Genomic DNA, 12,263 nt, shown 5'->3' on the forward strand with positions numbered 1-12,263 from the left:
GCCCTCGTGCGGTGCAAAGACATCACGCCCGCGCCGCCCCGTTTGGTGGTGGCGCGTTCGTGACGTTGTAATGGTGGCCCCTATGTGTACAGGGCACCGCCATTTTGTACGTCCTGGGGACGTACTAGTGTTAGGTGTGTGCGTAAGGCACACACTTTTCCTAACCCTAGTACGTCCCCAGGACGCACTTTACACCCGTCTGTAATGGGCCTTAGTTAGCTTTTCAGATACAGTTCTAAATCACTATCAGTCTCTCTCCAGTAAGCCTTTCAGATGCAATGCTAAAGTACAACATCCTGATCTGCACCATGTCTGGAAGAAGACTATCCTTTTGTTTGATTTTAAACCAACAAGTGATTTTCATTACATCTAAATTCAAGGAATCTTTACAGTTTGGTTAAATAAGAAAGGGCCAGAATTCAGGCTTATGCACCAAAGGGAATGCCCAACTGATGCTGAAGCTGGTTTTGCTCTGATGCCAATTAAAAAAGCAGGGCCTCTTAAAATTTGCTGGGGTCTAACAGATTTATTCCTAAATGCACATGGACATGGTTTTAAACTGTTTTAGCCTATTACATTGTTCCATATTCTTTTGTTGTTGCTGTGCTGTCAACTTGGCTATAACTTATGGCAACCTTATGAATGATAAAGTTCCATTAAAAAAAAAACTTGTTATCAGTCCTGCTTGGATCCTGTAAGCTGTGGCTTCCTTTATTGAGTCAATTCATCTGTAATATCGTCTTCCTTTTTTCCCACTGTCTTCAAGTTTTCCCAACATTGTATTTTCCAGTGAGCCATGTTTTCTCATCTGTCCAAAGATTTTGGCTTCTATTAAGAATTATCATACTTCCTTTGCTCTACAACCCATGTATTGTCTTTTTGGCCCTCTATGGCGGGTTACAAACCGCTGGGTTGCAGCGCTCTCACTCCGCCGCCACTTGCAGCGTCGGGGAGCCGCAGCCTTTAAACGGCGTGGCTCCTGGATGCTGCAGAGAAGGAGCGTGGAAATCGCGCTCCTTCTCAGGCCCCGGAAGAGGCGCCATGAGTGCCAAAGGGCTCACTCGCGGCGTCACTTCTGGGGCGCCACGTGCGGTCGCTGAGCGTCCGTTACGTCAAAATGGCGGCACCCGTATGAACAGGGTGCCGCCGTTTTGTATGGACTGAGTCTGTGATAGGGCAAGGGGCGTCTAGCAGAGACGCCCCTTTTCCAAACTGGGACGTCCTCAGGACGTCCCTAATGGCGGTTTGTAACCCGCCTATGATATCCATAAAGCTCCTCTATTACTACATTTTGAATTAGTTGATGTTCTTCCTATCGCCTTTCTTCACTGTCCATGTTTCACATCCATACATGGAAACTGGAAATACTGTTATGGACAGTCCTTATTATGGTGTTCAGCTATACATCTTACACTTGAAGATCATCTATGTTTGCTTCATGGCTACCTTTCCAAATCTTAATCTTCTGATTTCTTGTCTAAAGACTCCATTTTTATTGATGACTGGGTAACAGTATATAAAATCTTTAATAATTGTGTCATCTTCATCATCAACATTAATATCATGCAAAACTTCCTTTGGCTATTAGCTTTGTATCCCCCAAACTTTAAAAGGTTCCCCATGTTTGGACACAACAGGGAATTCCTGTTGTTTCAAACTAAAAGCAGTCAGCCATGCCAGAGGAGGGAAAAGTAAGTGTAATTCAAGGATTAGACATGTGACACTACCCCAGTTTGGGGGGCTTTCTGGGGATCTAGAGGTTGCATGTGGCCTCTAGATCCCTTTTGTGTGGTCTGAGGGCCCCAGAAACTCATTTTAAAAAATATGGTGTAACTTACAGGCAATTCTTGCCTTGAAACCATCCAGAAAGCCCCCCAAACATGCAAACATATCCTTGCTCATTCATGCAAGCATCCCAGGACCCATGAAAGCCTCCTAATACTTATTTTCCTCTGTAGTCCCTCTCAAAATGGTGATAAGGAGTGATGCAGTGTCACTTCCTGTTGCCATTTTGAGAAGGAATGCAAAGGAAAATGTGAAGTTGAAGGCTTTCATGGCCGACATCCATAGTTTTTTGTGGGTTTTTCGGGCTATGTGGCCATGTTCTAGAAGAATCTTCTAGAACATGGCCACATAGCCCGAAAAGCCCACAAAAAACAAAGGAAAATGGGTATTTAGGCTTGCTGAGGTTGGGGTGCAGCCTTTGAGGGGAGGATGTGGGGGGAAATTGGTCCACAGTCCCCATGTAGTTGCTCCCTGCTGCAATAAACCATAGACAAGCTGGGCTAGTGTACAGAATGAGAAGTCATAACTTCTTGGCCTCATGAGATCACTTACAGAAACCAATGTCCAGTTGTTACCCCTTGTCCTACAAATCAGATTTCTTCCTCCAGATTTGTGCTGCTGTTCTTGCAGTTGATAGTGCATACATTGCTATTGGGACTGTCAGTATGGGATGAAGGTCACTTCAGTGAAGTAAACAAACCACTTCACAGTTATTTAGTCAAGGGGATTTAGCGAAATAACTGCTGTCATCCAATGAAATGAGTGCTTCGCTCAGTTTTGCAAACTTCAGTGGGATTAAAGCAGTGTAAGTGGCCTCTGTATACAAGCAAATTACTTTTCCCCGTAATTACCACCTCACAAAAAAATTCAGTAAATGAAATTTTTATTAAATATAGTCTTTTGCCCCTCTAAAATATAAATATCTTAAACTAAATTTTATAAATCTGAAGTAGCTCCATGTAATTCATTCTATTAGCCCCAACCAAATATGATTAGATCCAAAATCTGTAATTTGTCTATAAATATAAAATAATGATTTTCTTTGCAAACTAGTTATTTACTTATTCTTCATTTTGTAATCTGAGCACCGTAAATTACATGACATACTTCATAATAACTAATAAATGGATTCTGACTATTTACAATGCAGATACATCTATTCCAGTGATTTTTAAGTGTTTAAAGAAGTAGTGCAGTATAATTTACATATTCATTGATGTATGCTAAAATACACATTACTCTGATTTTATCCATTGACTTTCTCTCATTCAAAGTCACACACACTTTCCACTTATGAAAAATGTCTTCAGGGAAAATAGTTATTCCTACTAGTTTGGCAGTGCACAGGGTGGTATTCCTCTGCATTTGTATGTTTTTTACCTTTTTTTTACAAAAGAAAATTAAAGGTTTAAAAAATCACATACTACTTTGTCATCCTTGAACTGACAAGAGACAGAGGTTCTATGCACTTACTGAGATTCCTTGCCTGCAAAGATATTCCTATTCATGTTAATGTACTGCAGAAATCTACTTCTGGCTGTGTGATTCTTAACTTCATCAGTGTAAAAAGCAGACATACACAAACCAACTCACATACATATCAGACTGTTGTGTGTGTGTATATGAATCTTCAAGTCGCCTGTCGACTTATGGTGACCACCATGAATTTTTAGGGTATTCTTAGGCAACGAATATGTGGGGTCCTAAATCAGACAACAGTATTTTTAAAATAAACTAATTTATTTCATTATTTTTAAAATTACCAGAAGGGTAGCTACCCCCCCCCCCTTTTTTTTTTATTTTATTTTTTGGAAAGCGAGCTATTTTATATATACCTAGCTAGCAGGGCTGGTGTATATGTAATGTTGTGGTGTTCACTGTAGTAAAAAGGTTGCGTCTCCACTTCTTTCTACAGAACAAATTCCCTCTGTATGAGGTAACCACAGTTGTGAATTGTGCCAGTACCAGAGACTCTATTAATGTTAACCATGTTTTGGCTTTACTTCAGGAACTGAGAGGAAACGCTAGCTCTAAACTGGGGTGATGAAGGTGTAATCATTGCATTACTCTAGAGAAATCTTGGATCTTTTAACCATGGTCAAGAGAGGAGAGCTATAAGCTCTACAATGAATATTCATTTTTGATGTACCCTGAAAGGATAATAGTATCGACTTGTAGTTAATATTCAAGGAAGATCTGACTTGGTGTCTTTTGTAGGTAAACAAAATATTTTCCCCAATTCAGCTCATGTACAAAAATAACTCTAAAGAGTAGATGTGATTTATTTACTTTGTCCCACTTCCAAGGAACTCTTAAAATGAAACACTGATTTCCCTTTTGTCTGCCAATCAAAGGGCTTCAATATTGAAAAATTAGCAGTGTTCCAGAAAGCTTTCAAAAGATAAATGTAACATCAGCTTGAGGACTCCCTGTGAATTTGTTTTTGTTTTGGTCTTTTTATACATAAAATAGAGTTTTTAGTATTAATCCTTTGAAAACCATTGCTTTGCTGATGTGCAATATGAAAAGAATTTAGAAAATGACACATGATCAGAGGAAAAGAGATTTCTGATGCTGTTAGTGTCCTTATACATCTCAATTGGCCAAATGTGGGGTGTAGGAGGGGGGCAGGGAAGGAGAATTAAGTTCCTCTCCATATATTTTAACTCTTAAGAAAACTGGTAAGTTATGTGAACCATGGTTGTTGGGTTTCCAAACTATGCCTGGATTGACCAAAATTTTAAGCCCTCTGACCAGAAATTTACACAAGTTTAAGAGAACCACAAATGGCACACAACTTGTACATACATATTAAAAATTAATATGAAATTAATGATTAAAGGTAGATGTTTTATAGGCCTCCTTTCTTATAATTTTTCTGAAAAGGCTTTGGAGGACGCTGGCTGACCGCCCTGGGAGAAGCCTGGGCAGGGGGTTATATTCATCCATCCAGCTTTCTATTTAAAAGCATGGAGAGAAGAGAAGGGCTGGTTGTGTGTGGTTAGCTTAATTCCTAAAAGATGGCCACTGGTACTCAAAATATTGTTGACTTCTCACTGGACTACAACCCACAGCATCATCTCCTTTCTTCATTGGGCTTGTGTTTGTTCCTTTTTTTGGTTAAACCTTCACTCTTGACTGTTTCATACTGTTCACGACATTTCAGCAGCCTTTGGCACTTGGTGGAAAATCTTCTATTTCAGACTGTGCATCTCCCTCTTCTTTTGCACAGAAAATGCTTCCTCTTTGCCCTCAGTGGTGACTGTCTCCATGTTGCTACAGAGGACAGGGAATTACTAAAGCACATGTTATTTTAAGTACTTAGCTACTGGATGTATATATTTTTTAAAAAGTTCAAGTATGCATAGGAGTTCCAATTTGAATGAGGATCTTAGCCTGGGGTCAGAGGGGAAGCAGCTCTGCTCCTTGATCCTTTTCTCCTACTACAGTTGCTATCTGAATTGAGAATCCTGCTGCTGCAATTTATATTGATGGATTTGTTGTTACTGTGTGCCTTCAAGTTATGGTGACCCTAAGGCAAACCTATCATGGGTTTTTCTTGGCAAAATTTGTTCAGAGGGGGTTTGTCATTGCCTTCCTCTGAGGCTGACTCACCTAAGCTCACTCAGTGGGTTTCATGGCCGAGTGGGAATTGGACTACAACTCTGGAGACCAGAGTTCAACACTGAAACCACTACATCATGCTGGCTCTGTATAGTGATCCACTAAATAGATGGATCACTACTTGGCCATTTATGTTATCCACTGGATGACCTTGGGCAAGTCACATGCTTTCATCCTCAGGGAAGGCATTGGCAAACCTCTAATCAAATCTTGCTTGAAGGCACAACAACAAGGAGTACCAAACCCAGACCAGGAAGGAGAGCAGAAAGTAAAGCATCTACCTTTTTTAAAGTGCCATTTGCTTTGGATCTTAAGGTGACTGCTTGCAAGCTACATAATCCATTATACACACAAGAGCTGCAATTGTACTTTCAAAAAGCTTCATGTGATTCCTAAGACACATTTTGGCTATCTATGACCGATGTTCAGATCAAAATAAATGTCATCCTAAAGGGTTTTTGTTTTTCATTTTTCTTGCTAAATGTTTTAAAATGGCTCATGTATCTCAGTGATATTTTAAACAAACAAAAGCATGCTACAAATAATTCAGCAATTCCACTTTTATCAAAGCCATTTGGCTTCATTTTACTAACCCAAAGAATCAGGGTGGCTTCCACAATCTAATTTTCTTTGTGACCAGAGCAAACCTATGCAATGTCCTTGCCACTGCCCATGCCTTCTGGGGGTGGTGGACTGAAGATGTTTCAGCCTCTAAAAGGATTGTTTCCAAACTTTGGACCTTTGTAATCCTTTAAAGACACTCTGAGGGGACCTTCCCCATGAACCCACTCACCAGGTACACACTGTATGCTTGATTTGTGGCTGATGGGCTTCCTGTACTAATGCCACCTCTACCTATAGCCTTGCCAATGGTGTTGCTTTGTGTCTTGTTTTCAGAGTACTAGAAAACAGCACAAACCTGATGGACTTCCAAACCACTTTGTAGATCCATCAGCTGGACAATTTATACATTAATGAGAAGAAAGTGACCTTTCCCTGCTGCTTTTTGAAACGGGAAAGACAGCTTAATGGAAACAAAACACCTTCAGTGGTACATAGGCTCTGATAGCTTTACCAAATCCTATGTGGATAAATGTACTCATCTGGCTACTTAACACTTTCAGTGTTTCCCAAACTTCTAACCTTCAAGAATTCCTGCTTGCTATTTCTAGGCTATGTTTTAGTGCACACTATCAGTTGACACAGATGACTGACCTGAGCTCTTTGGGGGTAGCTGTTGTCCACAATAAACAGATAATGTATCCTAAAGTGGAGGCCTTGGGCTGCACTGTAGTGGAAAATAAGAAACAGTGGGCATGCTTTCCATTTAGAGAAGTTTGTCCACCATTACCATATGCTCAGATATCCCTGAATTTTCTAATGAATTACAGAGTTGCTCGGAATCTAGTTTGAAAACCATTGCTCTACAACACTTATATAGGCACCGTTGTGACTTTGAAATGCCACCATCTTGTATTAAGCTATTACTCCTTCAGAACTCAATTTTTGCCTTTATTTACAGCAATCAATGTCTTTCTTGCAATGGGTTAGGTAAAGCTTATGTTCCTGCTTTCAGGTTTCTTGACAACTCTTATTCTTCTGTGCTTTTCTTTCTTTATATAGCTGATCCAGATAAGAGCATTGCTCCAGCCCTGTGCAGAATAATTATGTCCTTAGCAGGTCCAGATGTTGCCCAAAAGTCACTTGCATTTTAGACTGGGACAGACAGCTCCATCTTTTGTTTTGCTTGCACAACTGACAGGTGGTACTTATGCTACCAACCCAAGTCTTGTAATCTTGGCTGAAAGGAATGAATGAATGATGAACACAATTGGCTTTGGACAAGAGCGAAGATCCAGTTGCTGAAATGGGAAGAGACAATTAGAGGTTATGAGAGGGGGTTTTTGGTACCAAATTAATAGGGACTAAGCCAAGAGCATACATGAAAGAGACTGGGTTGGATCCAAAGCTGTTCTGCATGCATAAGGAATCCCATTGTGAGCAAAAGGAAACCTTTCAATCCAACCCACTAAATGCTTTTTAGTATCGTAAACAGTAAGGTCACCTCCAGTGTGACAATATCACTTGATGCATTTGTAGAATATGCAGGCTGGTGAACCTATAGCTTTGCCAAAAATGTTCTTCTGGGGCGGGATACAAAGAGCCCTCTTAGAAAAAACACCAGGGACAGATCAAATCTAGTACTTCTCTTCCCAAATTGCTGATCTTTTGACATAGCCTAACATTGACAGCTGGATAGAAAGGGTAGGAAGGAAAGAAAATAGTGTGTGCAGCTTTAGCAGCTGTTTTCAAAGAAAATTTGCTTCCCTTTGTTTGCAAAAACATTTATACATTTAGTTACCTGCATAACCTAAGCCTTTTAGCAATGATGTGAAGACATTAGCACTGGGAATGCTCCCTAGTCCTAGTCTAGACTGTTTATTCTCCTAACTTCTTCCTGTTAATTAATTAACTTTGTTAAAAGTTGGCCTATAAATTGTGCAGACTTCATTCAATTGCAAAACTCACACAAGGTCTGGTTTCTCTTAGAGCAGAATTTGCACTTTCTGGTTTTTTTCTGAGTGCTCAGCCCTGAATATTAACTTTAGGAATACAAGGAGACATTTTCTGATAGCTATGAATAATGGCGTCTTCTCCAAACCCTTCCCAGATCCCTCAGCACTTGCTTTGGAGCACAGCTATTTAATGAAACCCTAAGCTGTAAGTAACATTTTTTGAGCAGTCATATGCCCACAATAACAACACACAGCCAGAGATATGCGGTGAAATAGCAAATCAAAACTCACTTACAATTTCACCTTCCTTTCCTCCAAAGTCTAAGTAAAGCATCCGAATCCCATCATCTGAGGACATTTTTAGTTTCTCGTAAGGAAACTGTAAAATGGTTTTGGGAAAGGCACCATCTTGAGGTTCAGTTGTGAGAGAAAATCCATGGTCATAATGGATGGTCAAACGGCACTCCTGGCTTTTATAGGTGCAAGCTAAACAAGGACAAGAAGCAACGGTGGGGTTAGAGCATGTAAGAAACAACAGCAGGAATGATAAAAGATTATTTCTTCTGTCATGAAGAGGAGAACTGGTTTGTCTGAAAACCAGGAAGATAGCAGAAAAGAAATGTTTTAGGATATTTGTCTGACCACCACCAAGAATAGCAAGGATGACTCTCATTTTAATTTAAAGGAGCCACTCAAGCTACCAAAGTATATCCCTCAAATAGGTTCAGTGCTTGAAAAGCTCCTTGAGAGTTTAAACTCTGGAGACAAAATTCATTGGCACTGGAGCTGCTGGTTTTGTCTCTGTGCACTGGTAGTGAAGATGAGTGTGTGATAGCTAAGTAGATTATGCTGGTTTTGTGAACACAATGAATTCACAATGTGGGCAAGGAGAAAAGGAAACCCAACAAGGAACCTTGTTTATTTTGAGTGAGGGGGAAAGCATGTAACATGTGAGTACAGGGAAAGTTTGAGTCTTTGGGTTAGAAATTGGTCATGGCCATGCAAAATTTCTAGATGCCAAGACATGTGTGATGGCACCTGAGACTCAAACCAGGAACTTTCTGGCAACTGGCAGCCTCAAGGGCCTTCTTCTATGACATCCAGCATAGCTTCCAAACTAAAGGATTCATTTTCATTAAGTTCTGTGAAGCTCTAGCAGAGGGACTAAAGGGGACTACTGAGAGACCAACTATTTTTGACTCCTTTTCTCCATCATCTATAATGTAGTCAGTACATTAAGGGTATCTGAAGTGACAATGTCCTAGCTTAGTGTTTTGCAAGCTTTGGTCCTCCAGGTATTTTGGACCTCAGCTCCCAGAGTTCCTGATTGTTGGGCAACTGGCTAGGGGTTCTGGGAATTGAAGTCCCAAACACATGGAAGACCAAAGCCTGGGAAACACCGGACCTAGCTGGTTATTGCAAAATTGAAAATTTAAGAACTGGTACCTGAGTTTTTGTGGGTTTTTCGGGCTATGTGGCCATGTTCTAGAAGAGTTTATTCCTTACGTTTTGCCAGCATCTGTGGCTGGCATCTTCAGAGAATGTCTTCTCTGAAGATGCCAGCCACAGATGCTGGCGAAATGTCAGGAATAAACTCTTCTAGAACATGGCCACAAAGCCTGAAAAACCTACAAAAAACTATGGATGCTAGCCATGAAAGTCTTCGACTTCAAACTGGTACCTGAATTTTCTCCTCACCCGCTTCTCATCCCTTTTCCCTCCATTTCCCTTGCCACTGTCCCCAGGCTTGTTCTGGCTGTTCTTGAGCTCCGAGAGAGTAAGGACACAGACTTACAGTGATAAGCAACCACAAAGCCAATCACTGACCAGTGCAAAGGTAGTGGATACCCCCTTCTGCACGGTGTAAGTCTGCCATTATGCCCATGCATGTCAACAACAGGATGTCAGCTCATGTCTGCTTAGGATTAACTCACACTCAGTTCAGTGGAAGTCATTCCCAGGTATGTATGTAAGTCTTCCTTCTATTAGAAGCAGCAGCATCTGTTCTTGAACACAGTTCTACCCAAGCCTCTGTTGCACTTGCCTCTGACCCAGGTTTCTACGGGTCTGACTCACCAGTTGTGATTTCCATGGAGAGCTCTGCTGCGTTGTGGCAACCCTGCACAATGCTCCTCGTCCACAGTGAGAGGTCTCTGCTAGTCTCTGTCTTGAAGAGATGACTTTCAATCCCTTGCCGCGTGCCCGTACGAGTAGCAAAGGACAAATCCGCCCCAGACTGGGGGGAGCCTTTCCCTGGCCCTGAATGCACCAACCTAAAAACAAGTGAATGAAATGAAAACCCACTGTTAGAAGGATGGAGAACAGCTGAGTGGCAAAGCACATTTGGCATGCATTGGGTCCCAATTTCAAATGCTGGCAGCTCTGGTAAAAAGGGATCATATATCAAGAGGCAATGGGAAAGACTTCACTTTACCTGAGACACTGGAGAGTTACTGCCTTTTGGATGAAACAGATAATACTAGTTTGATGGGCAAATGATATAAGGCAGAGATAGGCAAAGTGCCTCCCCAAAGGCTTTTACATGGCCACTGACCTCTCCAAGACTTCCAGAACCACCTATTTTCTTGCCCAAGCAAACAAAAAAGTTGATTTGTCTCTCTTCGAAGCCTGCAAGGGTAGCAATTCACATTTTTAATGGACAGCAGGGATCTCACACATTGTTAAACCACTTGTCTCTCTCCCTCTGCCTCCCCTATCATCTTCAGCTGAATTCCCAACAGCAACCAACCTTATTCTAACTCAATTGTTTTTCTAAATGCACTCTACTCAAACCCTAGGCTAACAAACTCCTTACTGACATTGAAATTCCCATCATTCACCAGCCTTATGCAAATTTCCTCAAACATTCTCTTTCACTCCCAACAGCTACTTACCTCATACTCTAATATAAACACAATAAATCAAAGATTTTCAAATACAAACCTGTAAAAAAAAACCATGACACATTGACTCACTAATCAACTATTTATATAAGTGGTCTACTCTAATTATTTTATTTTATTTATTTCAAGGATTTATCTCCCACCTTTCTCCCACAATGGGATTCATACTCTAGTTGAGTCTAACCAACAGAATTCCAGCCAGTACCTGTTCTGACATATTCGTTAGATGCATACATTTTATGTGTAATCAATTGACCATATAAACAGTAAAGTACAGAAAACAAGGAAGAAACAGTCTGAAAACAAGTACTACGATTCAGGAAATAAATGAAAAAAAACTTTCATTCAGCTAGGATACACGAAACACTGTAAAGCAATACTGTACTCTTATTCTGTAATTAATACTACTTTTCTCCATTTATAAAACTCCTTATGAAGTCTCCTTGGAAGCAAATTTAAAAGAAGGTGAATTATACATTTCCTAATGCTCTAATGAAAAGTGCAATTAAAAATGTTCTAACAAACACTGATTTAAACTGGAGGTTGCATTACACAGACATGATTAGACTGACTGCTTGGGACGTTATTCTGGGTTTTCCTGCAAAAATAACTATACTGTCTACAAGCAGTGAAACAATGAGTTGAGAAACTGGGACATTTCCTGGAGCGCCAATGAATTTAGAAGTTGTCACTGACAGGATTAATTAGGATTCTGAGGAGAGATGTTTCTCTCAGCTTTTGTCACAATCTCTCAGCCTCAGACAAAAGCAAAGGCAAACTCCATCTGAAAAAAATCTTGTCAAGAAAACCCAGGGACAGGTTTGCCTTAGGATTGCCATAAGTCAGAAATGACTTGAAGGCACAACAACATCTACAGAGGGGGCAAAATGATGGCACTGCCCCCACCCAAAATAAGAATTATGTCCCCAAATGAAAATTTCCTTCAGTCAGGCTGACCAGTTGTCATAATGGCAAAGGAGGACAAGGCACTGTTAAATGTAGGACATTCAAGAAAAATGTAGGTCCTTGCAAACTAAAAGCTGAAAACGTAAATATAAATGCATGCTTCCTGTCCATGCCCAAAATGAAAGACATTTTGGAATTCCTCCTGGACAAAAGGTTGAAAAGTAGGACATGTACTGGAAAAGGAGGACATCTGGTCACCCTGCCATCAGTCCTCAAATTTTTAGCATCGCAAATTGAGACACTGAAAATCATTCACACTTAGAACTTTTCTATTTGCTGTGCTTGCACTCCCTGGGTAGCTTCACCTGCCCTTTTTTGTTGGATGGCTGAACTGTACTTCTGAATGCTCAAATGAGATTTTAAGTAACCGTGATGCTAGAAAGTTGGGGAATGAATGACAGGGAGAGAATTTCTATTTGGGAGACAGTGTACTCATCCCGCTCCCCACTACACTACTTTCATAAATATG

At 40.6% G+C, this 12,263-nt stretch overlaps 1 protein-coding gene across 1 annotated transcript in view; it reads right to left on the bottom strand.

Moving 5' to 3' along the window:
- Positions 1 to 2,651: 2,651 nt before the first annotated feature.
- Positions 2,652 to 12,263, bottom strand: part of SNTB1 (syntrophin beta 1) — a 143,899-nt gene continuing 134,287 nt past the window's right edge. Inside the window, exons 5-7 of the mRNA XM_089517894.1 lie at positions 10,002 to 10,198; positions 8,221 to 8,411; positions 2,652 to 7,271 (exon numbers count right to left, since the gene is read on the bottom strand). Coding sequence (XP_089374020.1) covers positions 7,179 to 7,271; positions 8,221 to 8,411; positions 10,002 to 10,198 — 481 coding nt within the window. The 3' untranslated portion in view covers positions 2,652 to 7,178. The remainder of the gene's footprint in view (positions 7,272 to 8,220; positions 8,412 to 10,001; positions 10,199 to 12,263) is intronic.

The sequence above is a fragment of the Sceloporus occidentalis genome, unplaced genomic scaffold (genome assembly GCF_023333645.1).
Source record: "Sceloporus occidentalis isolate IW3139 unplaced genomic scaffold, rSceOcc1.0.p SCAF_3, whole genome shotgun sequence".
Classification (NCBI taxonomy): Eukaryota; Metazoa; Chordata; class Lepidosauria; order Squamata; family Phrynosomatidae; genus Sceloporus; species Sceloporus occidentalis.